A 14026-nucleotide genomic window follows, 5' to 3' on the forward strand; every position below is an offset into this window, starting at 1 on the left:
CCCACTCAGGATCACTTGGGATACCCTAGCCTTCTCTGGGATCTAACCAGTGGCTGCAAAAGAGGAGCACACCCTCGATCCGCCCCGGTGTGCCACCTGTACCCTGCCCACCGCCGGCACCTGTCACAGAGCCGGAACTCGCCCATGGGGAAGCGGTAGGCCCAGCCACTGGCATCGCTGTCGGAGGTGAAGACCTTCTCCTTGTGTTTCTCGGACTGGATGTGCTGCTGCCACTGCTTCTTGCTGTTGCTGTTCTTGCCACAGAGCCAGCAATGATAGCCCATCTGGGGACACAGCATTGTGGGTGCCAGCTCCTCTGGGCCACCTTCTGAGCCACTCAAGCTCAGGCTGGGCCTAACTGCCTGGCACAGGGACTTACCATAATGTCGGCATAGTCTGTGGGCATCTGGATCTGCTTCTCGCCTTCCCTTGAGCTGATGGGGGTCCCTTCCCCGGGCTTCCCTGGGTTGTGTTTTTTCAGCCACATGTCATAGGTCTGCTGCATGTCCAGGACTGGACAGGGGACAGAGTGTCTGGTGAGGGGTTTCTCCTCTATCCTGCCCCAATTCCTGCTGGACGTGGGAGCCATGGGACCCCAGGCTAAGGCCTGGCCACCAACAGTCTAGAGGGGGCTGGAGAAGCACAGGCTGGGGGAGGGGAAGGGATGGCAGGGGCTGTGGGGTGTGCAGCACTGAGGAGGTGGGGGCGAGCCTGCCACTTACTCTTGTTCTCCTTCATGAATGTCCACATGTCCCTCTCTTCTGGGCTGTGTGCAAAGGAGCAGTTGCCCACATACTGGCACTTGCGGCCATTCTGTGCGTGGATGCAGAGCTGGGAGCAGGTGGGGAGAGCCACTGAGTCCTGTGGGCTGGATGCAGGGAACCCCCCTGCCACCCCCACCCCCAGTGCTCACATCGTATTGCTGTGGGAAGTTGCGGATGGATGGCAGTGGCCTCACAGATACCCATTTCCTCTTGGCCTTGGACATCACCAGAAGGACCCGCCGCTCCTTGGTCCAGCTGTAGAGGAGAGGGGAGCTGCTTGGGGAGAGCTCCAGAGGAAGCCCTGCCCTGAGCCTTGACCTCCTCCGCTGCCACCATGGTACTCAGGTGGCTGCCACTGTGGCCAAGCCCCTGCCTGGCACCCACTCACCAGTGACGGGCCTTGGCACTACAGTACTTGAGGTCCTTGTCGGGCTCCACCACTTGCCCATTCCTCCAGCACTGGCCACACACAAACTTCATCTGCAGGTCAAAGGTGCTGGGCCCATGTGTCCTTGGGGCACCCTGTGGGGTACAGGGAGGGGGTAGAGAAGCTGCAGGGCCCAAAACCCAGGGGTCTTTCACTCTTGCATGCAACCTCTGTGGGTGCTGGGGTTACCTAGCCTTGGAGTGGTTAGGTCTACTTCCTGGTTCTACCCAAAGCTGGTGGCCTTCCAATGGTGGCGCCTGTGGCTTCTTAGTGGGGGCCTGGTCTGGAGCTGTGCTCTTGGCTCCCAATTGAGCACTTTTCCTTCCTTCCTTTCTTTTTTTTTTTGTCTTTTTGAGATAGGGTCTCACTATGCAGTTCAGGGTGGGCTTGAGCCCAGGTTGTTCTCAAACTCACAACAACCCTCCTGCCTCAGCCTCCCAAGTGCTGGGATTACAGGCATGAGCCACCACGCCCGGCCACTTTTCCTTTCTTGGCAGCCAGAAACCTCCCTTTCCAACCTCCCCTCATTCCTTCAGAGGCCTGCTCAATGGAACTGCTGCCTTTTCAGGGCAGTGTGCCACTTCATAGCCCCCTGCTTTCCACATGCTGTTCCCCCAACTCTTCCCGTTTTTTCTAGAAACTGTTTATTTCATTTCATTTTTGGTACCAGTCATCTAACTCATGACCATGTACTTGCAAAGCAGATGCTTATGCCGCTAAGCTAAATCCCAAGCTGGAACTGCTTTTAAACTCAGCTCCAGTGCACATCCTGCAGGAAGCCCACCCAGGGCTAAGTCACAACTGTCCCTGCCACGGCTACAGGAGTCACTGAGCTCCCTGCGGGAGTAACTGCCCAGCTCCTGGGAAAATGAGGGCAGCCCTGTTAGACAGCAGGTACCCAAAAGCATTGGGGCAGTGAGAGATGCCATTCTCGGGGCACAGTCAGGGCTGTGTTGACGGCAGCCCTTTGTCCCACCTATTGCCGGGTGTGCGCTGGGTTTGCACTGGCTCCGCACACGAGGATGAGAGCTGTGGACTTCTCTGCTCCCATAGCGAGGCTGCCCTGGTTGGCCTTTGCCCTCAGCCAGCTGCACACATCTGAGGATCCAGGTGGGCTACTTGGGAGTGGGCTCTCAAGGGGCTGGCATTGGGTAGGCTGATAATGATAAGGGGCTCTAGCCTTGCCAAGTTTCCAGAAATCCTGAGTTTTTCCCAGGGGTCTACAGTGTCAGTGCCCACCACTGGACTGTCAGAGGCTTTAAGGGGCCCATAATATTCAAGCTAATGTGGGGCTTAGAAAAAAAAAAAAAGGCTTGGGTCACCTGGGCTGCCCTGGACTCCGGCCACTTCCCGGAGCAATGTCCAGCTGTCTAAGGTCACACCCGCTGCACTGCTTCCTCCACTTCTGCTGCCAGGATGGGGAAAGTACCCGCCCTCCTGTGACCTCAGCCAACCTGCTGCCCTGTACCTGCCCCAGCGACCTCTCCCCTCCACTCTGGAGGACCCTCAGGTGTGGGTTCAGCCCTGTGGACAGCCCTTGCACCTCAGGCTGGTGAGTGCGCGTCTTCTGCCATGGCAGCAGTCCTGGGGTGGGTACTGTAGCCTGCACCCTGTGATCCCGCACTGTCCAGCCTGGGGCCTGCCCTGCCTCAGAGCAGGAACTCTGTCCTCACAGGTGACTGACCCCTTGCCTGGTGCCAGGCAGCTGACACCTGCTCTGCTCCAAGATGCTATACACACAATGCAGGGACAAGGTCAACTGGGATGTGCCCGTGCGAGAGAAGCTGGGTGACCCTCATGACTTCTCACAGGAGGCACTGAGCGAAAGGCACTGCTCCCACCCTGCAGGGGATGTGATGGGGTCCTAGACGTGGGGTGGCTCAGCCTCAGGATCATGCTTCACAACCACAAGTCTCCTTCAGAGCGAGTGGAGACTGGCAGAGCAGGTACCAAGCCCACCGTGGGGAGGCATCCACATGAGGGTGGGAGCCTGGTGTGAGGAAGGCACCAAGAAGCCACAGGCCCCAGGGCCAAGCAGCTTTTGCCCTGACACCTTCAACTTGGCCTCACCCTCCAGAGGACAAGAGCAAGCCCCCCTGTTCCTGGTGTCAGGGGTGGGCAGGGTGGGCCCCTAGCAGAAGGGGATAGAGCTATTCACAGCACCTTGGCCAGGGAGGCCGGTGCTCCACGGTGTATCCGTCACATGCCATGTATGAAAGTGAGGTGAACTCACTTTCACTGTCTCCTCATCCCTGAAACGACCCTCGGGGGTTGGGACCCTGCTGTCATCCTCGGTTACAGAAGCCTCACAGCCCAGGGAGGTGAAAGCATCGAGTAGGGCGTGGCATGGCTACAGTAAGGGCCAGTTCCTGCCAGCCTCAGTCCACCTGGGGGGGGGTGTGGGGGCAGAGTGTCAAAATGAAGACTCTGAGGGTGTTCAAGTAACAGGAAGGGGAAGGTGGGGAGCCAGCAGGGTATGCTCTGGACAAGGTGGTAGGGAGGCTGGGATTTTCCCCTGGGCAGGTCTCTAACAAGCCTCTGAGCTTCAGTTTCTCCATCTGCAAATACCACAATACTCTGGCTCACAGAGGCAAGACCCTGGTGAGGGTCAGGAGGGACGGGAGGGAACACAATCGGTGAGTATGAATCTGAGCTTATGAAGGTGTTTGCATGGTCTTAAAGTGGCCTCGGAGGCATTTAATAATTACAGAAGGCAAAATGTAACTTGATGGCAGGAAAACTTCTACAGTGAAGGCACCTTAATCAAGTTACCAGAGTTTAATCACATTATCCCCAGGAGCAGGATAACTGAGATCATGTGCCCACTGCCTGCTATGAAAGCCAGGGAATTTGTGGCCTCGTCTCTGTGGTACTGGGACATAGCACATGGCCCTACAGAGATGGACCTTCTACAGAACCACTGGCTCCTCAGAATGTCCATGTCACGGAAGACGAAGACTGACAGATGGAAAAACTGTGCCCAGTTAAAAGGGACTAAAGAGATGTGACAACTGACTGCAGTGCTTACCTGAATTTTGGGGATAATTCACAAAATCTGACTGATAGTTTCACAGTAATGCTAATTCTCTGATGGCATAGTGTGTTATAGTTATACAAGAGGGTGTCCTTATTTTAAGATCTACACATGGAAGTCTAGGGGTAAGAGGATGTATCTGCAACACACACACACACACACACACACACACACACACACACACACAGCGTGCACACCCCAGCAGAGATAGCAAAGCGAGTATGGGACATGACACAACGTTAACTTCGGGGAAATCTAGCAAAGGGCCCCTGTGACTTTTTCACAGGCATCAGACCACCTTTCCACACCTACACACTGATGCTGGAGTAGAGACAGGGACACACCCTGGCAGGCAGGTCCCCCCAGGGCCTTACCGAGCTGCTGCTGGCCTTCCCAGCATGTGCTTCCATCTGCTGCCAGTACTTCTTGGATTCCTGAACGATGTCTTCATGTGTCATACCTGGGGAGGGCAGGACAGACACAGATGTCCCTCAAGGGGCTTGGCAAGAAGCATCTGTGGGGTGCCAGTGGCCCCTGATGCCCAAGCAGAGACCAGTCAGGCCTGCCCACAGTAAGACTTAGGGTATGGGAGTCCACTCACCCTCCCTGGGCTGTTTGTGCATCCCGACACACGGACCAAGCCCTGTTTTCCTCTGTCCCTTTGGACCACTACTCAGCAGCCTTTCCTGCCTCTGCCTCCCCTGTGGTGCTCAGCCCTGTCCTTGCTTAGCAGCAGCCAGCTCACTGGTTTTTAGGGGTCCACACCTGTCCTGGTCGGGGTCGTCAGCTTATCAAGGTACCACGGTTCCTCACTGCCGGTCCCAAGGCACAAATGCTGCAGCCCGGTGGCCTGGGCTCTCCCACTCAGATGCCTGAGTGGCCTTGGACTGGCCCGGTAGCTCTTCACAAAGCCTGTCCCCTCCCAGGTACCTCCCAGTGCACACCTTTGACCCAGAGCTCCCCTGTCTGACCGCCTGTACAACTCTCCACCTCCAGCTGACCCCTAACCCTGCTCCTTCTGCAGATCCTGGTTCTCAGGCCAGGGGACCTGAACTCAGATGTGACCTGGACAAGTTCCCTTCTTCCATACTCCACACTGATCCCTCAATGAATCTTGACGGCTCCACCATGAAAATACATCAGAATCTGGCCACTCATGCTGCCTCCACTGCTACTGCCACTCCCCTCTGGGCACAGTGGCCCCATCCTCTCTGGTTTCTCCACATCTGTCCTTGTCTCAGTCTCCTCCACACAGCACCCAGAGCGACACTGACCAGACCCACAATTCCACCTACACTCCAGGCAAGCTTGATATGGTGGTGCACACCTGGAATCCTAGCACTCTGCGAGGCGGGAGGCAGAGGCAGGGGAGGGGGCAGCTCCTCAGAGTTCTGGCTCTATGGTACAGATTGGGTCCTGAGTACTTTCCACCAGGATCGGGTTTTGTCCTTTGACAATATTCAAGCCCAGCCTGAGCAACTTAGCAAGACTTGGGCTGGAGATATAGCTCAGTGTGAAGGCTCTGGGTTTAACTCTCATCATAAAAACCAAAACCGAAACAAAAAAAAAGTATCTCTGTGCACCGTGTGTGTGTGTGTGTGTGTGTATGATATATATCTTTGTCTTTTTGAGACAGGGCATCGCTTGCAGTTTGAGCTGGCCTTGAGCTCACTTTGTAGCCCAGGCTGGTCTCAAACTTGCAAAAATCCTCCTGCCTCAGCTTCCCAAGCAATGGGATTACAGGTGTGCACCGCCACACTAACCTTTTTTTTTTTTTTTTAACACTACATTTAGACAACTGCAGACACTGCATCTGTTGAGACTGAGACTGTCATCAGACAAACATGTGGTTAGGGGTTTTGTCTTTCTACAAGCACCAGTGTGGGTACCCAGATCCAGACAGCGTAGGGAATCACTCTATAGCCTCTTGGTGCAATGAGGAGGCTGCTGCCCAGCTCACATGGCAGACTGTTTTGGTCAAGTTTTTTGTTGTTGTTGTTTTCTTTTTCCTTTTTATCGGTACCGGGGATCGAACTCACGACTGCCTGCTTGCAAGGCAGGCGCTTATGCGGCTGAGCTAAATCCCCAACCCCTCAAGTTTTTTTTTTAAACACCAGGGCTAATAGTACAATGACAATAAAACGGTAGTATAGTAATATATAAATCAGTAATATACTTCATTTATTGTCATCGCCAAATTCTGTGTACTGTACCTGCATATATGTGCCATGCTTTATGACTAGCTGTGCAGCAGGTCTATTTACACCTGTGTCACCATAAATGTGTCAGCAGAGTACAGCACAACCATGTCATGACATGTATGACATCCCTGGGTTATTGCAGCTTTTCAGCTTCATCTAATCTCATGGGACCAACTTTATACACTTAGCTCATTGTTGCAAATGTCACTGTGCAAGTGTAACTATTTCTTTTCCTTTTCTTTTTTGAGACAACGTCTTATCATGTAGTTCAAGCTGGCCTTCAGTTCGCTATGTAACCCAGGCGGTCTCAAACTCACGGCAAGACTTCTGCCTCAGCCTCCCCAGTGCCCTTCCAGGTTCTCACCTGAGTACTGCTGCAGCAGCCACACTTTGAGCTCGATGAAACTGTGGGCGAAGTGGCAGCTGTCTTCCCGCAGGCAGCCGTAGCGTACCTCGTGGCGGCAGACGTCGAACTGGAAGTGCTCCTGGAACTGGCGGATCTTGGAGTACTTGAGGGAGGTGGAGCGGACGATGTGCACCAGGCACCTGGCGGGAGGGCAGGTGGGGGAGGGTGTGAAGCAGGCTGCAGCCAACTCTCAACCCTCCCTCCAGGCCTGAGGGCAGGCTTCTTCCTGGGCAGCACAGCTCAGGCTTCAACCTGGAGCTGCTTCAACGCGCAGATGCCAACAAGCAGAGGGCGCCAGACCCCACCTGCAGAAAGGCTGGGGGAGGGGGTGCCTGCTGCTGCAGGGGAGGGGGCAGCTCCTCAGATTTCTGGCTCCATGATACAGATTGGGTCCTGAGTACTTTCTCTCCACCAGGATAGGGTTTTGTCCTTTGATGTATTGAGGAGGGAACCCAGGGGACTTCACACAGAGCTGCCTGCCCAGTCCTTTATGTTACTGATTGATTGCAAAGCTGTCTGGGCTGAGGCTACACTTGCTACCCTGCCTCAGCCTCCCAGAGTACTGAGATTACAGCGATGTGCTCCCTGGCGTAGCTGACAGGGCCAGGAATTTTTATGACACTTGTTGGAACCCTTGATTAGATCCAGCCTTCCAGCCTTACAGAAGAGGAACCCAAGGTGGCAATGGCTAGTGCTCCATCATAAACCTGGCCGCAGGCCAGACTGGGATGTGGGCCGAGGTCTGCCTGGCTCCCAGACCCGGGCTCCATCACCTACTCTGGGGCAGAACTGGGGTGAGAAAGACAGGACAAAGGCAAGGATGCCAGGCTTGACCCAGCCTCTTATTCCCCTGCCTGATGTTGACATCAGGACAGTAGCCGAAGTCGGGCAGGCATTAATCCTGGTCCTGCACTGCCTGCTGGCTGGGCTGTTCCCAAGGCTCAGCTTTCTCTTCTGTTCTCTCCCAGAGGACCACTAAGATTATTAAATGCTTAGAGTATAATAGCTGCCCAAGAAACATGGCTCCCGCCCTTGACTTGTGGAGTGCCCTGGCCTAGATCCCTTAGGTCTATCCTTTGCCCTCAGCCTTTCCCGGCCATCTGAGCCACCTCAGGGGACTCTCTGGCCACCCCCAGTCTCCACTCACTTGTTGTTGTAGAAGCTGTGCTTGGCAGCCAGGTTGGAGCAGACTGACGGAGAGTCCTTGGTGCCTTTGCTGATGATCCGAGGCTTACTGTCAAAGCAAATCTGCCAGGAAGGGGAGGGGCTAGCACCCTGAAGGGACACCTTGGAGGAGGCATTGGGACCCCACAGGGACACCTAGGAAAGGGCAGCTGGTTCCCTTAAGCTCCATTCTGGCCAGGGGAATGAGGAAGAGAGTCCCAGGGTCTGGCTCTCATGCCTCTGGCTCTAGCTCACAGACCACCTTCTCTTTCCTCCCTTTCTCAGATGCCTCCAGATGTAGAAGGGAGTTCTTCCATGTCCCTAAGCCTCAGTTTCCTCAACTGCAAGACAGGGGACAGTCACTCCTGTTTTGTCCCACAGATTTACTGAGAAGGTTAAAAAATAACATAAAAAGGAACTACAGGTGCTTCGTAAGCTACATTCTGCAGTGTGGCTATGATCCCCAGGCCTCTGTCCCTGAGCAAGCACGCACTCATCCAACTACCCTAAGACCCGAGAAGGGGCAGCTATGCTGCAGATGGAGCAGACTGGACTATACCAAACCCTGCCAGCAAACCAGAGCCAGAGGCCCTGCTCCAGAGATGGATGTGATGCTGCCCCTACCCCTGCCAAGCTGGGGGTGGGGTGTGGAGGCAGGGCGAGGTCACCAAGGTGCAGCAGGGGCTTCTCAGTGGAGTTTCAGGGTCAGAGCTAAGCCTGGCAGTCTGAGGCTCAGGAACATGGGGAGCTCTCTGGGGAGGGCACAGGCAGGAAGGGCAGTGGGCCCTGAAGCTGGCATGGCCAGATGTGGTGGGAGGGATGGAAAGCAAGGCACCTTGCTCAGCTCAGTTCAGCACCCCCAACACACTATACCTACAATGGGGGGATTCAGGGCCTCCCTGGGCAATCCCATCTGGTCCTGTGGGTCCTGGCTGTGAGGCCCACCAGAGGCAGCCAGCAATGGGATGTGGGCCTCGGCTCCAGGCCTGAGCTCAGCTCTGCTCTGTCCTAGACTGGCTGTGTGGCCGTGGGGCAGAGCCCTACCTCCCTGGATGCCAGCATTACCGAGAGTAAAGGGACACTGCAGTGAGGCAGGACAAAGATCTAAAGCCTGGCCTATGACTAGCTGCCAGGGAAGGACACGAGGCAGGGCTACTATCGTTTTCTGGCCTCAGTTTCCACCTCTGCAGAATGAGGGTGCAGGACAGATATTGGCTCTTATAGACAGGCTCCTCCCTCTGGGCCCACCTTTGTGATAGCCCAGTGATCTATGTCAGGGCCCAGCGATGGCCTTGCTGAGAGATACCCTGGCCCTGCATGCACCCTACATTGAAAGGGAGGAGGCAAGGCAGCTGGTGGGTACCTCGCAGAGGAAGGTGAAGATGCCCTGGTGCTCCTTGAGGAGCTTGGCGATGGTGAGGCTGCCGCGCTTGACACCCCCCAGTGGGTCGAAAAGCAGGTCACGGTTGAGGGTGCCCTTCCGCTCCTCAGTCCACACATCGATCTCTTCCTGATGGTAGGCGAAGGTGCAGTTATCCCCGTACTTACAGTCCTGCTTGTTAATCATGTCTGCAAAGAGGCAACAGGACACAGTTCTGCCAGGCGGGGACGGCAGCCCATAATGTGCCCGTGACCCTGCTGTGGCCAGGGGGGCTCAGAGCCACTAGACAGCGTGCTGGCACCTGAGGATGCTGTGCCCAAGACCTCTGTAGTCTGGCATCTGTGGAGCTTGGTAATCACTCCTTCCCGGGGCTCCTAAGGTTGTTTTTAGCAGGCCAAGCTGGACAACAAGTAGCAAAGAGGGTTCTGCACCAGTGGACGGGTTTTAAGAAATAATTATTCACTGGAAAAATTTTAGGACCAAGAACCTGAGTCTTCTGACTAAGTGGGATCTGGGTTTCCCCATCAGCCCCTGAACCACAGCCATCTCTTCTGTGAGCAGAGAACATTGGGTCATGGGGATGCGTGGGATAGTCAAACTTGTGGCCAAGTTTGGAAGGAGAGAAGCAGGCTTGGACTTTGCAGAGCTGCATTCTAGGGTGGGCCCTGATTTTCCCTCCTGCATTCTTATAATGTTTGCTTGTCTCAGGTCTTGCTATGTTGTGCAGGCTGGCCTTGAACTCACTATGTAGCCCAGGCTGGCCTCAAATTTGTGGTGATCCTCCTGCCTCAGCCTCTGAGTGCTGAGATTACGGCTGTAAGCACTCCATCCCCACCCTTTTCCTCATTTTCCTTATTGTCTGTCTTGTCCCACCCTATGCCAGGGTTCAGGCACAAGGAAACTCAGCTCATAGACTATGGGAGTGGGTGCCATCCCTGGGTGCTAGCAGAGGCAGATGCCAGGAAGTGCTGCTCAAGGGGCTCTCCAAGATCTGAGCAACAGCATGGGGCTGGGGTTGGGAATGGCTAGGGCAGAGGGTGAGGAGGTAGATGTGGGCACCCAAAGGCTATGAACAGCTTGGATTTGATCCTCCTGGCCTTAGGCAGGGCTGCAGGGAGGACGGTGAAGCAGTCTAGAAGCTAAATGGGTAACTTGCCACAGGCCAGTTTAGGGGACAAAGCTAAAGTGTGGGGTGGCCTTTCCCAGCCTCAGTTTCCCCATCCAGAGCTATAAGGATGCCTTGTGGTGAGTAGAAAGGGTGACAAGAAAAGTGCCCAATCTCGTGCCTATCCATGAGCCACACAGACAGGACAAGTTGGAAAAAGAAGCAAGCAAGCAAGCAAGGCACATGATGAATGTCCACCCGGCACTGACCACACCGCCATCACCCAGGATGCGTACACTGCCAATAACGCTATCGTTCAGCAGAACTGACAGCCAGGCATGGTGGTGCACACCTGTCATCCTAGCACTTAGGGAGGCCAAGGCAGCCAGATTCCAAATTTGAGCCTAGCCCAGGCAACTTCCTGATTGTCTCAAAATAAAAAAGGGAGAAAGCTCAGTGCAAAGGCTCCGGGTATAATTGCCCAGTACTCAGTGGACACACACACACACACACACACACACACACACACACACACGAAGCCTTCCTACATGCCAGTCCCAAGTACTTTCTACAGATTGTGCCTGCGGCCTCCCCACAGGGGAAATGGACTGTCTGTGACAGGGGCCCTCACCCTCCAGAGGTAAGGCCATGGAGCTGGCTCCTAGCACATCCTGACTGCCATGCAGTTGTGCCTGGAGCCGGGAGCACAGGACACTCACTGAGAGGGGGAACTCATCCTTGATGGCCCCAAGGCCCAGACTCTCAGTTTCCAATCTCCCCTGCAGCCGTGAGGGCCATATCTGCTCCTGTGACCAAGCAGCACAGTGGCTGGGACGAGAGGAGTGAGGACCTTGCTGCAGCCCACTCACCTTTGCACAAGTAGTAGGAGCCCACAAAGCTGGTCTTGGTGGGCCGCGGCCGGATGCGCTTCCAGGTTTGGTCCTCGGCGCTGCGGAGCCGCCCAAGCAGGATGTCCCGCTTGCACTTGTGTTCTAGGCCCTCGCGGTAGGTGTAGTCACCTGCCCTGGGGCCTGGTGCATGGGGAACAGGGACAGAGTGAGTCTGGGCAGAACTGAGGGGTGCAGAGGATGAGGGTAGGCCCTCACTGGGGTGGGAACTAGAAAGCCCGCCTGCCCTGTGGGACTTCTGCAGCTCCTGCCATCCCTTCCCCTACTATGTACCCTCTGGAGACAGTGGGCTGGAGCAGGGGCTCCAGGGAGTCATCATCCCCCATCCTTTCCTACCACTGCCCTGACCACGATCTGTGACCAACCTGCCATCCCAAGGTATCTTGAGAAAGCTCTGGAAGGCTGGAAGGCTAGTGCCCAAAAGAGGATGCAATGCCCAGGGCCCACCTTCCTCACCCGGCCCAGGGGGCTTGTTTTCTGATTCGAATCTCTCCCAAGCTCCCATCCTGAGGGCAGGACGTGTGGCCGTGGATGTGACAGTGACATTACCTGTCTTGGGGTAGCAGAGCTGGCAGGCCTGCTTGAACTCGTGGGTGGCAGCCAAGGGGTTCTTGATGAGCAGGGCAGTGTTGGGCATGGAGGGCTCCGGCTGTTAACGGAGGAGGCTGTGCCGTGAGTGGCATCTGGCAGGAGCACCAGTGTGGCCTGGGTGGCCTCCAACCTCCCATCCTTCCCAGGAGCAGAACCAGAACCCAGACTCTGACAGCCCTTGTGGTCCATAAGCTCTGGACCATCAGTGCTGGGGTGAACAGGGGAGCATGGCAACAGTGGAGGGGCCCAGGCTGCGAGCTGGTGACTCACCGATGGGGCTGGCTTCTGAGTGCTGCTTGGAGGCCGGTGTTCCTGTGAGTTGGTCTCCTCTGGGCAAGGAGGTGACACAGGAGTCACCACCCTGCCACTGAAGGCTTAAGGGGTCTCTCAGGTCTTGGAGAAGCCCCAGGCCCTCCTCACCTGCTCTCATTGGCCCCATTTCTGCCTCTGTTCTCTTGGGTTAGGGTGGCCTGATCACATCCACCCCTCGAACACAGCACGAAGCCTGGGCTCAGCTTGGCTCATGGCTCCTTGGAAACTGTGTCCTACCCATGACCCCTGACTCTTCCACCTCCAGGGCCTGGGCCTCTGCTCCCCCTGCCAGCTGCTGAACTTTTTTTTTTTTATCGGTACCGGGGATCGAACTCACAACCGCCTGCTCTTTTTTTGTGTGTGTGTGTTTTTTTGTCTTTTTCATTTTTATCGGTACCAGGGATCGAACTCACGACTGCCTGCTTGCAAGGCAGGCGCTTATGCTGCTGAGCTAAATCCTCAGCCCCCTGGCTGCTGAACTTCTCTCCAAGACCTGGCCCAACCCCCACCTCCTCCAGGGAGTCAACTCAGCACCCCTGTGGTCTCTGTGGCCTGTGGCCTCCCAAATGCTCTGACTGCCCCTCTGCTACGTGGGCTACAGCCGACCTTGGGAAGTCAGTCCCACCACAGCCCAGATGGGTCAGTTTCTTCCAGATCCCTGCCATCCCCTCCCCCAGCCTCAGGGACTGCTGCATGGAAGCCCCAACCTACAGGATCTGAGGGGTTGCACAGTGAACACCAGACTGGGCTCCCAGGGTCCGCAGCTCTACCCTTTGGACTTGAACAGGACCTCCAGATCAAGGCTGGGCTCCATATGGTGTGACCCTCTCTGCCCTCCAGAGATGGGAGTTGTGATAGGTCCTTGCAAACTGCCAGGGAGTGGGGGAGGGAGGCCTCACCCATGAAGGAATCAGGTTTGTCCAGTGAGCCTCGGGCCGACCCAAAACTGTCGAGGGCATCCAGCCGGGTCTCTGAGTACGGCAGCAGGTCCAGGGGGTCCAGTGTGGGGCCTGGGGGGTCGAGGGCGTCCAGCACAGAGGCAGCCAGCTTCTTGGAGGGGTCCATGACAAGGCCGAAGGAAGCAGGGGGCAGCGGGCTGGAGACTGGGATGGAGCCACCCACCACAGGTGGCAGGAGCGGGGTCCCTCCAGGAAACACAGGAATCAGCTGGGGCAGCTCACTGGGCATACTGCCACCAGGCAGGCCACCCTGGACCAGAGACTGAGAGCAGAACAGAGGCAGGGGGTTACGAGAGAGCTCAATTGCCAGCCCCAGCAGAGTACTCTGGGAAGCAAGCAAGCTGCTGCTCCCTGCCTCAGCCTTCCACCCCGTCTGGGGTGGCTTTGTTTCCATGCTGGCCAGTCCCTCCCAAGGCATCTGTTTATCCAGCAGGGATGCTGACATAAGACTAAAGGTCTCCAGGGAGACATAGCTTGGGAAGCAAGAGGGTGGCTCACCAGCGAGTCCAGGAGGGTGTCCAGCTCCGGACCAAAGACATCCCCATCTGAGAAGTCATCCAGGTTCTCTGTACTGGGGGCGGTCCTGCTGCTGCTGTCCAGGGGAGCCAGCAGGTCCAGGACATGAGGGAACAGGGGCATCGTGGGGGTGGAGGGAAGCAGGGCTGGGGATCCTCGAAGGTCCACATAGCAGTCTGTGGAGGAGGTGGGCTCAGGGACTGCATGGGTGCCACTGGCTGGGGTACACAGGAGTCCTGGGGCTCAGGGCACTTGGCC

General features: G+C 56.1%; 1 protein-coding gene across 2 annotated transcripts in view; it reads right to left on the reverse strand.

Annotated features, from left to right (window-relative positions):
• The window catches only part of Zc3h7b (zinc finger CCCH-type containing 7B), a 41015-nt gene that overhangs the window by 2831 nt on the left and 24158 nt on the right, over nt 1-14026 (reverse strand). For both annotated transcript variants that reach the window (XM_013153028.3, XM_013153029.3), the window contains exons 9-22: nt 13751-13944; nt 13193-13514; nt 12252-12310; nt 11940-12039; nt 11352-11513; nt 9360-9565; nt 7980-8080; nt 6791-6972; nt 4600-4685; nt 1153-1286; nt 914-1019; nt 723-831; nt 380-513; nt 121-284 (exon numbers count right to left, since the gene is read on the reverse strand). In XM_013153028.3, the coding sequence (XP_013008482.1) occupies nt 121-284; nt 380-513; nt 723-831; nt 914-1019; nt 1153-1286; nt 4600-4685; nt 6791-6972; nt 7980-8080; nt 9360-9565; nt 11352-11513; nt 11940-12039; nt 12252-12310; nt 13193-13514; nt 13751-13944 (2059 nt within the window). The remainder of the gene's footprint in view (nt 1-120; nt 285-379; nt 514-722; nt 832-913; nt 1020-1152; nt 1287-4599; nt 4686-6790; nt 6973-7979; nt 8081-9359; nt 9566-11351; nt 11514-11939; nt 12040-12251; nt 12311-13192; nt 13515-13750; nt 13945-14026) is intronic.

The sequence above is a fragment of the Cavia porcellus genome, unplaced genomic scaffold (genome assembly GCF_034190915.1).
Source record: "Cavia porcellus strain 051 isolate PalLab524CR breed Dunkin Hartley unplaced genomic scaffold, mCavPor4.1 scaffold_40, whole genome shotgun sequence".
NCBI classification, from domain to species: Eukaryota; Metazoa; Chordata; class Mammalia; order Rodentia; family Caviidae; genus Cavia; species Cavia porcellus.